The 13,877-nt window shown below is 40.8% G+C and overlaps 1 protein-coding gene across 2 annotated transcripts; it reads right to left on the reverse strand.

The window, feature by feature from the left end:
- Window positions 1-2,395: 2,395 nt before the first annotated feature.
- LOC125134463 (myosin regulatory light polypeptide 9) lies at window positions 2,396-13,254 on the reverse strand. 2 transcript variants are annotated; one of them, XM_047793798.1, is made up of 4 exons: window positions 13,108-13,254; window positions 7,241-7,439; window positions 6,598-6,759; window positions 2,396-2,901 (listed from the first exon to the last, which is right to left on the reverse strand). In XM_047793798.1, the coding sequence occupies exons 2-4, from the start codon at window positions 7,422-7,424 to the stop codon at window positions 2,729-2,731; spliced, it is 519 nt and encodes a 172-aa protein (XP_047649754.1). In that variant the 5' UTR covers window positions 7,425-7,439; window positions 13,108-13,254; the 3' UTR covers window positions 2,396-2,728. The 2 variants fall into 2 exon arrangements, with proteins under 2 accessions (XP_047649754.1, XP_047649753.1); XM_047793797.1 differs by lacking the exon at window positions 13,108-13,254 and adding an exon at window positions 8,477-8,582.
- Window positions 13,255-13,877: the final 623 nt, after the last annotated feature.

The following is a 13,877-nucleotide window of genomic DNA, read 5'->3' on the forward strand; positions in this document are numbered from 1 at the left end:
TACATTAATTGATTATGTTCCTATTACGAACCAAGAACATTACTTCCATTTTATAATTGAATAGAAGTTGAGTGAAGTTAAACGATTTCCTTAAGTTTATAAAGCCATGATATAGCAAGAACAAGATTAAACTGCAGCTGGCCTGACCTCCAAACCTACGCATTGTCCCCATCTCCCGCTATAATTATGGATTCTGCACTCAGAACTACCTAACAGCTCTAGCAGAAGTGACCAACGGCTTGCTGAATCCTACTATACTTGATTTTTCTGTGGTTTAATACTGTTGGACCAACCTCTTCACTCTTGAAATTATCCCCTTGCTTTGCATAACACTGTGTTTGTGGCTCTATGTACTGTCTAAGCCCTTTTACTGTCTTTTACCTGATCCTTCTTAAAATTTGCCAGAACATCTCTAATTCTAGTAGCTGTCCTTTCTCTCCTCATGCTTTGTAAAAAAAATCGCCTTTCAGAATTTGTTTTTACTTGTCTTGTATAGCCTGTCTCGTAAAGGCAGTCTGGCCTGCTCCCCTTTTCCCCAGGAGCATTCATCAATTCCTGATGTTATCCAGTCATGGGCTCCTTGATCAACTGAAATTTGGGCCCTTAAGTCCAAAGCACAGTCTAATCACATAAGCAGGTGAGTATGGACAGATGCCATCCACCCATTAGGTTGGTTTTACCAGAACTTTTGAAATGGTTTGTTTCAAGTATGGCTTTCTTCATGAGAAGAGTTTTGTTTTGTTTTGTTTTTAAATCAAATGCACTGTTGAAGTATATGCTTTAGCTTTTTATTAGCAATCATCTTTACCTAAGCAAAAACCTACTTACTACCTAGAGAATGCTATTGCCAAATTAGGAGGCTTAAGACTTCACTTTCATTGAATTTAAGATATTTCATTCAATCACTGTTTCCAATGGTGGTTGGTTCTTTGAGCAGTTATCTGAAATGGAAACTGGGATACTGCAAGAAATAATTTTAATAAATGATAGTATTTTTCTGTGTAGAAACGATGTTGTTTGTTCTTCACTTGAAATTTGTTAACAAAGCAAAAGCGATCTTTGTTTTTTCAGTTGAAATGTAAATTCAACAAACAAAATTTTGGCATCTTGGCTGGAAAAAGCACTTTGCTTAACTGACTGAATGAAATTCAGGAACACATTAAAAGCAGAGTTAAGGCAGGTGCTAAGATTCTAATCTTGAAAGGGTCAAGAGCAGTCTTGTTACTGGCCCTTCTACTCCTGTTCTGTGAAGCTGGCCTCATGAGGTTAAAGAATTTAGCTCACCTCACCCATCCTGTTTCGTGTGATGGTCTGCTGCCCCTGAAGGCATTTAGTAATTGCTTATTCAATGAGGTAATGGTTTTGTCCAAGGACAGTCTTGTTAAATGTTATGAGTAACTGTCAATTACTCATCTTGATAGGCTATTTGCCCACTCTTTTCACCCAACTTTTCCCCTCAGTGTTTCAAGATCTTTCTTAAACTCATGAATCCTCAAGAGTCAGATTTTTGAAGCCCAAAGCAAATGAAACTGTTTACCATTTCCTGATTAACTCTGAAAACAGTCCTGCATTCCTGCAAACAGCAGAAGTTATTTTTAGGATTGAAATAATGATCTCACGTTCCCAGGCATGTAGCTTCAGCTGTTCTGACTGTGGGTAGGTCAGGAATGTCAAAGATTCATACATGAACTCAAGTGAATCTCTGCATAAACAAACACAGTATTTCAATAGGGACTGACATGTTAAACTATATACAAAAAATACCATACTCTACCTCCAACATTTTGAAATACAATACAAAAAAAAAAAATCTGTCTTTACGGCAGAAGCACTCCACAGAAACTTTGGGGCTAAAATAGTTTTAAAAATTAGGACAAATTAAAATTACACTCAGTGGCCTGGTCTAATTTTAAATGACATGATGTACAAAAGACTTAGAACAGATATGGAGGGATGCTGGTAGGTATGCTAAATTAAGGATTCAAAACTACCAAATGCAAATTCTACAGGAAATTATTTAAAAAATTGAAAGAAAAAGTGCAGGAAACCCAATAAAGGCAGTTAAAATTTGGTTTCTTTGAAAAGAAGAATTAATAGTAGAGGAGATAGGATTGTTAGGAAAACTGGAAGGAGTAAGGGAGAGGGTCTAACCATGATTAGCATTTTCTAGGATTTGCCTCATCTACCTTTCTTCTTTTTTTGGCTGTGCCCATGGCATATGAAAATTCCTGGGGCAGGGACTGAACCTGCTGCACCACAGCATTGATCCAAGCCACCCCAGAACAATGCTGCATTCTCAACCCATTGTGCCATAAGAGAACTCCTATCTTTCTTTAGAAGATGCAACCAAGACCAACAAAAGCCAATTTTGATAAATAAGGAAGTTTTAAACAAGTAAGTTTTTATCATAAAGTTTAATTATGGTTCAGAAAAAATTGAGTGAATAACTTTCTCTGAAAAAATATATTGACTCTGTGTAGACTGCAGTTATTTGGGGGAGGGAGGGGACAGCTGGTAAATTAAATTACCCTATTTTCTATTCTGAAAATGACAAAAAGTCTCATTTCCAGTCTGATTACAGAGATGCATGTGCCCCAAATGGCTGAGAATAAATACAACAAGAAAGGCAAAGGCTGTAAAGCTAAGGGCATGCAACAGGCTCTTAGAGAAAGTCTCAGAAATACCCAAAGTAGCAACAAGGAATGTTTGGCTGGAATCTGAAGGTTTTTCAGTCATCTTTGTCTTTCGCTCCATGCTTAAGGATGCGGGTGAACTCGATGTAATTAAAGTTCCCCTTTTTGTCAATAGGTGCTTCTCTGTACAGCTCGTCCACCTCCTCGTCTGTGAACCGATCTCCCATCGTGGTCAGCAGTTCCCTCAGGTAGTCCTCCTGAATGGTACCTTAAGAATAAAGAACCAGGGATTAGAATAAATACTACTCTGAGGATTAATTACAAGGAGCATCTACCCTTGACAAGGCACAAGCTATGTTAAGAACTATAAGCATGTAAATATATGAAATATGGGGTCTCTGCACACTTAAGCCAGCTTCAGCAGACAGTTGCCTAGAAAATGCCCCAATGCTTAATAACATTAATCTGCTCTGTTCTACCAAGCTCCCTCGACATCCATCTCCCCTATAACAAGGGCTAACCCCTATGCCTAAAGAGAAGCCATAAAGTATGACTAAGCAATCCATGCCTCATGGTTCCTTAAAGTAGCATGACTGGTTACATTTATTCTATAAGCAAATACACTAAAATCAATACCACATCAAAAACACTGATAAAGTGTTTCAGTGGAAAGAATACTGGTCTCAAGGTTTTATCAAGCTATCTTATTCCAGGCATTTCATTTTACCTCTGACTTTTCTTTTTCTTTCTTTCTTTCCTTTTTTTTTTTTAGGGCCATACCCACGGCATATGGAGGTTCCCAGGCTAGGGGTCCAATCGGAGCTACAGCAGCTAGCCTACACCACAGCCACAGCAACGCCAGATCCGAGCTGCATCTGCGACCTATACCACGGCTCATGGCAACGCTAGATCCTTAACCCACTGAGCGAGACCAGGGATGGAACCCGCAACCTCTTGGTTCATAGTCAGATTCGTTTCCACTGTGCCACAACGGGAACTCCCCCTTTTTTTTCATATGTAAAATGAGATAAAAAGATTTTTTTAAACAACTCCAATTTAGACTCAGTAACAAATATGGTCAAATATGGTTGTGCAAAAACACTGAGTAAATATTTGAGCATTAACTGTATCTCAGACACTGGGCTAGGCACTGGGGGTGTGTAGTAGTGAGCTGAGAGCTACGCTTTCTATTCTGGACTTGGGAAAGCAGCGTTACCAAAAAAACTGACTGCACATCAGAATCATCCAGGGACTTAAAGTGGTATTTTTCAAAGGTTCCTCAAGTAACTCCCATGTGTAGTCATGACTGAGAACCACCAATGCGGTAATCCAAAGGTGATAAATGACAATTCAGGCACAAAGATCGTAAAATTCATAATGTAAAAAAAGAAAAATCCAATAGCTTCCTTAAATGTGAAATTAAGCTAAAACATTTATATTTCCTATGAGTTTAAAGTGTAAAGGTCCACAAAAGAATCTTTAGATTTATGAGTTGTTTTTGCTAATTCAATCCTAGATTTAAAAAAAAAAAAAAAGGGGGTTCTCTAAATCCTGGACTTTCAGCTTGTAGAAATAAATCCCCACCTCCAGCCAAGTTATTCAACTATCACATAAAGCTAATCATCAACGATTTATAAGGGACTGCGGGAGGAGCTGGGAGGGATTACAAAGATGGGAGCATGGTGCTGCTGAAGACACACAGCCATTGCCCCGGGAGCAGGGAGAGACTGATGATTAGGAATTAGCACACAACTACAGTAGAAGTGTATGTCCCAGAAGAGAGCAATATAAAAATACTTTGGAGGTGGAAAGGAGAACACAGGCACAACTCCATAAAGGATGTGAGCATGGGGAGTTCAGCAATAGTGAACCCAACTAGTGTCCATGAGAACTCAGGTTCCACCCTTGGCCTTGCTCAGTGAGTTAAGGATATGGCGTTGCTGTAAGCTGTGGGGTAGGTCGCAGATCCCATGTTGCTGTGGATGTGGCGTGTGCTGGCAGCTAAAGCTCAGATTTGACCCCTAGCCTGGGAATCTCCATATGCCACAGGTGCAGCCCTAAAAAAAGAATGTGACCAGGGAGATGACTTTGAAGAATAGATAAGACAATTTATTCTTTCATGGTTTTATTCCCTTCCACTAAAAAAGTAACACCTGCTCACAGTAAAAAATTCAATCAATATACAAGGGTCTTTAGCAGGAAATAACTAAGTCTCTCCGGCCTGCCCTTCCACTACCCCTTCCAGAAACAACCGCTCAGAGTCTTGATTTCAGGGGATGGAGGAAGAAGGTGGTATGAGGAGGCGGTAGAAACAGAGGAGGTAAGTCAGGGCAACAATACATAAAGGAGCTCAGAACGAGGTCAGGAAGGTGATCCAGGAGTCAAGGGTAGGCTATTAGAAGAAGCCTAATGAGGCTCTATCATGGGGAGCTTTGAAAGCCAGAGTGGGGACAAAAAAAAAAAAAAGAAAAGAAAGAAAAAGGAGTTCCTGTCGTGGCTCAGTGGTTAACAAATCCGACTGGGAACCATAAGGTTGTGGGTTTGATCCCTGGCCTTGCTCAGTGGGTTAATGATCTGGCATTGCTGTGGCTGTGGTGTAGGCCAGCAGCTATAGCTCTGATTCGACCTCTAGCCTGGGAACCTCCATATGCTGCAGGAGCAGCCCAAGAAATGGCAAAAATACAGAAAAAAAAAAAAAAAGGAAAGAAAGCCAGAGTGGGGAGACTGCTTCCATCACCAAACTATGCTTGGACTGTTTAAACTCATCCAAGCAACGTATAACCAAAGTGTGTGCCTGCCTTCTCAAGAAGCTCACCATGCGAGTTACCCTCTCATCTTTTCTCCTATATACACTTTTGCCAAAGTGGCATTTATGTAATTAACCTATTGGGCTTAAGAGTTGACACCATGCAGGCAGTAAGCTACCGTCTCACTTCTTAATTTAATCCTCACAACAATCCGATGACGTAGGTAAAACTATTGGCTATCTTACAAATAAGAAAATAGAGGCCTAGAGAATATAAGTAACACAACTATCATGCAGAATAGGATTATGAAATCAGGGCATCTAATTCCAGAGGGAAAGGTTAAGACACCAGATCGAAACAATCTCAGAGCTGAGAGGTACCTGATAAACATACAGAGAATTGTACTGGAATCTCTGTTCACAGCAGTGTGTGCTTTTTCCAAGATTGTTCTGGTAAAGGAGATTCGTTTGACACATATTTTTTTTTTGTATTTTTGCCATTTCTTGGGCCGCTCCTGTGGCATATGGAGGTTCCCAGGCTAGGGGTCCAATCGGAGCTGTAGCCACCGTTCTACGCCAGAGCCACAGCAACGCAGGATCCGAGCTGCATCTTCAACCTACACCACAGCTCACGGCAATGCCGGATCGTTAACCCACTGAGCAAGGGCAGGGATCGAACCTGCAACCTCATGGTTCCTAGTCGGATTCGTTAACCACTGCACCACGACGGGAACTCCATTTGACCACACATTTACTGAGTGTTTAACCCTTGTGGAATTATTCTAGTAAAGTAGTAACACAAGTTTCCTAAAGAAATTTCAAATACACCTATTATACTGTAAATTAAAAGTTTAAATTTGACTCCTAACCTAGGAACATCCATATGCCTCAGGTGTGGATCTAAAAAGCATTTAAAAAAAAAAAAAAAAAGTAGGAGCAGAGGCAGTGAAGGGAGTGACACCATAGAGTAACCTGTCCCCCCACAAAAAATGTATGGTATAATTCTGAGGGTGTTATATATCATCATATTTGAGGTTGTTATACCATAACTAAAAATCATATCACTTGGTAATTAGGAGTTCCCACTGCAGCACAGTGGGTTAAGGATTCAGTATTGCTGCAACTGTGGCTGGAATTCGATCCCTGGTCTCAGACCTTTCAAATGCCACCAAAAAAAAAAAAAATTCACTTGGTATTTATAGGTTACTTCAGACTTACCAGTTGCTTCTTCATCAAAGCAAGCAAAAGCATTTCTGATGACATCTTCTGGGTCTGTGCCATTTAACTTTTCACCAAACATTGTGAGAAACATGGTAAAATTTATGGGACCTGGAGCCTCATTCATCATGGCGTCCAGATACTCATCTGTTGGATTCTTTCCTGAAGAAAAAAGAGGATCATGATTTCAATTACATAACAAAATGCATCAACTATTCATCATAGTAAATATTTTGACAATATTTATACTTCGCCATTTGCATTCAAGGTAAAAAAACTACCTTGAAAAAAGTCTTCTCCAATAAAGACGGCCTGTATTAAGAGTCTGGAGATTGTGTGCTATTCCATTGGGATGTCAGGAGGAATAATACTGCTCTCTTAATCAATACCAGTATTTGCAGTGCACGCACACACACATGTGCACACATATGGCTGGCCCCCGGCCTAATCCTTAGACTTGACCAGAAACCTGCAGGTGGTCCAAGGACCACACTTTTGGAACCAATGCTCCAGACTTTGAATCTCAGTGAATATAACATCATTAGATTTGCTTCTAGAACTTTAGGACTTAAGGGGGAAAAAAAAAACACATTAAAGGTGTTATAGAAATTCTATTTGATATATTATTAAAACGGATCATTACCCAGGGAGGCAAGCATGTCATGCAAATCTTCCTTGTCAATGAAACCATCTCTGTTCTGATCGATCATGTTGAAGGCCTCCTTGAACTCCTGAATCTGCGACTGGTCAAACATGGCAAACACATTGGAAGTTGCACGCTGGGGGCGCTTCTTGGTGGTCTTGGTCTTTGCTCTTTTGCTCGACATGGTGGTGGTTAAATCCTAACAAAGGAAAATATGAGAAATAAAAAATAAATTGAACCAAACCTTCCGACATGTTTGAGTGAGAGAGGGATGTGACTAAAAACTAGCCAGAAGGATAGTATCGCTTGGCAAAAATCTCTCTCAATTGATATCGATACTCATTCAAACTACAAGAGAAAAACCAAACTCATGCTTTGAGTTCCCTCGTCTTTAGTAGTCAGAACATTTAATCAACAATCCATTACTAACTCCAAGTTCCAAACTACAATCAACATGAATTCAAAACTCAGAGCATTAGCAACAAGATTTCACGTCCCCCATACCACTAGACAGCTGGTTTAAGGACTAATTACCCAATCTACCAGCTTAAAAATGATACAAAAAAATAAGAAACGAAACCCACCGGTATTCTAGAAAAACAGTGCTGGTTCTACCCCTCAGTGCACAGAGCACAAGGGATCCTAATTCACCCTCCACAGGTCTATCCTTCTGCAGCCGTAGCCAAAGCCAGCTGTCCTGTTCTAGGGTGAAGAGAAAGGAGGAAGCGGAGCTGACTGACGGGGACAGGTCTTATCTCCTAATCTTTACCAGCAAATACCATTCTTCCACTTGCAACCAACACTTCTTATCTTACCCTCACTTCTGGAATTAAGGTAGTTCAAGAAAGATACTTGTAGGAAGACTAAGTGAAAAGTAGGGAGAACTCCGAAAGTAATTTAACTATAATTACATTTTACAATTATTTCCACTCTATTCAAATCAATTTGTTGCTCAAAGCTAAGTTAAATCACTTGAAGTAACAAAAATCAGAGCACAATTCAAATTTTGAAAGCAATTTCATTTGTAGAAAGTTGTAGAAAGCATTTTATGTATGGAAACTACCTTTGCTCTCTAATAATCTAAATTTATCCCTGTAAAATTTAAGTTAACAATAAAGAGAATGTCTAATAATATCTAAGATGAAAAGGCAATTTTCCTTTCAACACAGTCTCTAAGACTATACAAATTTGAAGTTATAAATCCCATTGTTATCAGATAATAAAATTTTACCGTACCATCCTTCAGAGCTGAAGCGGTAAATGGCAGTCTGCAAAACTTCTAATCCACGAGATTAAGACATTGAATTCAGTTATATTCTTCGAAGCAGGTCTAAAATAGGCAGTACTGATTTCACTCTCTGACCAGGACAACAATTTTAAAGCTTACGTCCTGAAAACAACATTTAGCTATGAGGTAGCAAAACACTATGCCCTTGCTCTAAAAATAAGTCTGTGGACTGCAAAGAATGAAGTACTACCTAGATGTCAGTACTGCAAAGTGACCTTAGAGCACAGCTTCATAAGGGCTTTTAAAAACTTAGTTCTTACATTCTTTCCTTGATTAGACAACATCAGCCAGACTAAATTCAATTATGGAAACAATTGGAAAAGCTCTGCCTCAGATTTTTTTTTAGCTAAATCTGTTCTCAGATTTTAGAAGGAAATTCCACAAAGGAGAGTCACAAATTCCAGTCCATCAAACACAGCACTCTTCTGCGATGCTCTGGAATGTATTGCTGGTAAGATATACCCTATGTGACATAGAAGTTATGACATATACTCCTCCCGAGCTTCCAAGCTTCCTTTAATCACCCTTTCACGAATGCATATTTTCATGCTGTAACACCTTCCCACACAATAAATCCATTATCTAAACTATGTAGCACTCTACAATTTTCCCCTCTATTCTAAATGCAGTGTTAAAAACTACAAGGAATATGGAATATATTATTCCTCCTTCTCCTAAATGTACTTCAGGACTTGAGTTAGAGGCTGAAACCCAAGGAGTGGCACATATTTATCAAAGTGTCATATCTCTTTAATATTTTAGGTGTGCCACATCTTTGCAAAACGAAACATCCTTAAAAACAGTCTTTTGGGAGTTCCCATCCTGGCGCAGCAGAAACGAATCTGACTAGGAACCATGACATTGCAGATTCGATCCCTGGCCTCACTCACTAGGTTAAGGATCCAGTGTTGCCGTGAGCTGTGGTGTAGGTTGAAGATGCAGCTTGGATCTGGGGTGGCTGTGGCTCTGGCATAGGCTGGCAGCAACAACTCTGAATAGACCCCTAGCCTGGGAACCTCCATATGCCACGGGTGCGGCGCTAAAAAGACAAAAAAAAAAAGTCTTTCAGAGTACCCGTCATGGCTCGGTGGTTAACAAACCCAACTAGGATCCACGAGAACACAGGTTAAATCCCTGGCTTCACTCAGTGGGTTAAGGATCTGGCATTGCGGTGAGCTGTGGTGTAGGTTGCAGACCAGCTCAGATCCCATGTTGCTGTTGCAGTGGCTGCGGTGTAGGCTGGCAGCTACAGCTCTGATTTGATCCCTAGCCTGGAGACCTCCATATGCTTCAGGTGCGGCCCTGAAAGAAAAAAAAAAAGACAAAAAATAAAATAAAAAAATAGTCTTTTGTTTGACATTGTCTTACCCTAATCATGTACAAATGTCAGTTAAGAAAGAAACTGATAAAAATTATAGGTTAAATGGTTGACACAACTGATTTTTAATCTAAAAACCTCATAATACTAAATCTGGTGGGGGGGCCTCTAGGTACGTTTTTAAAATGCTTAGTTCGGATTATAAAGTAACACCTTTGAATTTTGATGTATTTCCTATTTAGCATTTCTTTTAACCATGCAGTCTTCAAATCTGTAAATACCCTTTTTTTGCTTTTTAGGGCTGCACTTGTGGCACATGGAAGTTCCCAGGCCAGGGGTCAAATTGGAGCTGCAGCTGCTGGCCTATGCCACAGCCACAGAAATACCGGATTCGTGCCGCATCTGTGATCTATACTACAGCTCACAGCAATGCCAGATCTTTAACCCACTGATTGAGGCTGGGGATCGAACCTGCACTCTCAGGGGTAATAGTTGGGTTTGTTTCCACTGAGCCACAATAAGAACTCCTATAAGATAGTTTCTTAAAGTTATAAAGTTTTTTTTTTTTTTGGTCAGCACCAACAAGGGTCTCACAGAATTTTTCTTTAGCTCATTCAATACTGAATCATCAGTCTTTAATACGATCAGTAGAATTACACTCATATGCATCAAATGTTATGAGTATTGATTATTATTTAAGAATTAAGAAATGTAAGATAAGTGTCCTATCTTCAAGAAGGGAGGTAACTGTAAAGAAATAAGATGATTGGTTCGATTCATGAGATGCATCACACAGCTTTCATTCCAGAAGTATTACTCTCAAGTTAACAGTATGTATAACAAAAATAAATAACACAATGGTAGTACATAATTATCAAATACTATGAGTTCAGAAAAGGTCTTTATTTCTAAAAGATTTGGTGGGTGAGGAGACCCTGAAAACCCCTAAAAGCTACAAGATTTCTTTAGAATTACAAGATTTAAATGTTAGTCTTAATTCTAACAAATTAAGGTAGGTAATTCTACCAAAAAGTGGTAGTGTGATGTTGGGCAAGTCACTACATGGGCCCTGACTTTTTCAAGGAGGGTGGACACTGATCTATGAATTTATCTCCCGCCAGAAACCTGACAGGGAGTTCACTTCAGAAGTCAGTCATTCAAAAATATGGGCAGGGTGGATATTTTTCCACCAAACTGAAAGCATGGGTGGAATAAACACTGGTGGAGAGGGAGCCAAATGAGGAGCAGTGCTGTCTATGATCCCAAGGAGCAGATCACTTACAACAGATACTGTCACTGTTCTCCTAATTATGATTCTAGTATGCTGTCCATTTTTACATTCCCCATACAAGTCAGACTGAAACTCTCTTCATGTAACAAGCCTTTAGCAAATTCACAACTCTCATAAGTTAGGGTAAAATAAAGTTGAAGATATTTCACACATCAATTTAAGTAGGATGGGAGGATTTGCCATAAAGGCACTTGGGATTTCCAAGTTACAAGGATCCTCACTCATCCTAAATTGGAGACTGGAGTATTTTTTAAGCATTTAATGAAAGAACAATGAAAGAACTTTGGGATGAAGGGCTATATGTTATATGAAACTTGCAGCTTCTATGAAATACATAAGGATTTCAGATGCCGGAGAAAGTGAATGAAACACAATCTCATGGTCAAGGAGGTTCAGTTTACAGATGTGAAGGAATATAATCTTGCCTTAATCAGGGAAGGGGAGGGTTGCTGGTAATGAATTTCTGGATTTTTCTTTTTTTTTTAGTTTGATCAAATACCAAGATAATCATTCAGGCTTATGACAAAAAGGAGGTATACAAACTAGGATGTTAAGACTAGATTTAAGGGATGGAGAAATGGAAAATAAAGATCCTCACACCAAGGGCAACCAGAAGATTTTTTTCAGAATTTCTAGATACTCTGGTTTCATTTGTAAAATGGGATTAATCCCATTACAAATTAATCAACATTACACTATATTACTCTAGTTAGAATCCTAGATTCCAGCATTTATAGTGGTAATAAGTGTAAACTAAGCTGAAGACTTTTTCTACTACAGAACACTCAAATTGACCAGTATTCTGGAAACATGTTAAGGAAAAACTCTCATTTCAGAAAACACCTCCTAGTACGACAGCACACAGTGTCTGCTTTCCGAATCCAGACCAAATCTACTGATTTGTCTCATTTAAACAATAAACCTTTTTCCAAGCTAAATAGATATATAACTTTTTGGTGCCAACCACAGTTTTTTAAAAGTACATTTTCAGGGTGGTGCTTCCGTTCCAACTAAACCAAGTTTTCAATTCCTTTGCAAGCTTCCGGTTAAAGGTAGGAACATTTCCCTTAGACTGCCACACCCAAAAAGTTCTCAGCACTTGACAAAGGCAATTCTTTGTCGGGGTTCACTGAGAGTAAAGCCTCACTTTTGAAAATAAAAAGCTCTCTGGTCAAGTTTTATCGAATGCCTTCCAGAACATGAAACAAACAGCAATAATTTTAAGAAATACTCACTTTCTTCACCTTTAGATATAAAACTTTGTGCGCTGAAGTTAAAATCTCACTGAACGCTTATTTCTACTCCAAGTTCTGTAAAGAACTGACATACTCTTTGATAAACCAATTCAACTACTATAAAAAGAAACACTTTGGGAAACTGATATAACCCCAAGTCTCCACCCAAAAGGAATGTGGTGGTGTATTATGGAATTTTTCTGAAGCCGTAAATTAAACACCAAACCTCCCTTTGCCCAAGTATCACTTAAAACAAAGTTCTAATTACAGAATGGACACTGAGCTGAGGAAGATGCTAATTTGAGGAGGTTATTCCAACTAAACGTAGCCACACAGCTGCAACAACAGCTGCAGCGGGGAGGTGCGCCGGAGTGGTGGTGGGGGAGGCAATGGGCTACAGTTTTTGCGCAAACTCTTGAATCCGGCAAGTTTACGTTAGAAACTAAACTTAGTCCCAGAGTCAGATCCGCGGGGCTCGGGTTTCCCAGGCCGGCTGTCGCCCAAGCTCGCGGCGCCAACAGGCTAAGCCACACTTCCTGACCTCCAAGTCTGGCAAAATTGGCATCTGGGCCGTTTCCGGCCCCGGCTTTTGATATTGGAGCTGGCCCTTGGGCTCGAAACCCACGAAGCGGCTGGTACATCTGCCCAGGTGCGCTCCCGGTACCACGGAAGCACCGCTGCTCATCAGCCGCCCCGCGGGTATGCGGCCCAGAATGAGCCCCAAGCACCACTCACCCTGCTCAGCCGCAAGAATCCAATTGCTTCGGGTACCCCCTCGCTGCCTCGGCTGCCGCTACTAACTCGCTTCCAATACCAGAGCCGCTACAATCCAACACTTCCGGCCTCCGCCTAGCGAACCGGAAGGAAGTCGAGTCACCATTCTGGGCTAACACTGTGAGCCTGGGTTAACGGGAGGGCGACGGGGCAGGGGTGTTGCCAGTATGCTCCAAGGGCGTAATTTTGACCGACTGCATTGCAAGAAAGTATCAAGTGGGCAGCCTAGCACATAGAAAAACGTTAAATGGTTCATTGGGATTGATGACTAAGTTTTAGTCTTTTTTATACCCCCTCTTACAAAGTAAGCTTTTCTTTCCCCCCTTTTCTGTTGGCAAATGGGTGAGTCTCTCCTGTGGGTTTGCCCCTCCGCACATTCCAAAGCCCGGCTAGGGGCGGGGCTCGGCAGCCGAAGTCCTTGTAGGGAAATCGCGGAGATATTTCGTGGCTCACGTGAGTGGCCTTCGCCCCGCCCCCGAGCGCCCGGCCCCTGACGCCGAGCAGTCCTGCGCCTGCGCCTGGGGCTCGCCTCAGGTTGACCTGGGAACTTTTCGTTCTCCTGAGGGTCCAGCGCGGCTAGCGTACCTCAAGATGAGGCCTTTAGGCGAGAGACTTGATTTCTGTGTACCATGTTAGTTTATAAAGGGTCGCCCCCCTCCGTCAGGAGCAAACATTGTGAAGTCCCGGGGGCCCCCAGCCAAACGGCCACTATCTCTGCCCCAGAAGGATCT

Source organism: Phacochoerus africanus, chromosome 8 (assembly GCF_016906955.1).
Source record: "Phacochoerus africanus isolate WHEZ1 chromosome 8, ROS_Pafr_v1, whole genome shotgun sequence".
In the NCBI taxonomy this organism is placed as follows: Eukaryota; Metazoa; Chordata; class Mammalia; order Artiodactyla; family Suidae; genus Phacochoerus; species Phacochoerus africanus.

Coding starts and splice junctions, on each gene's coding strand:
- LOC125134463 (XM_047793797.1), bottom strand. Junction 6,760..7,240: donor TGACATGCTTGCCTCCCTGG/GTAATGATCCGT, acceptor TTTTTTCTTCAG/GAAAGAATCCAACAGATGAG. Junction 2,902..6,597: donor CTTTGATGAAGAAGCAACTG/GTAAGTCTGAAG, acceptor TTTATTCTTAAG/GTACCATTCAGGAGGACTAC.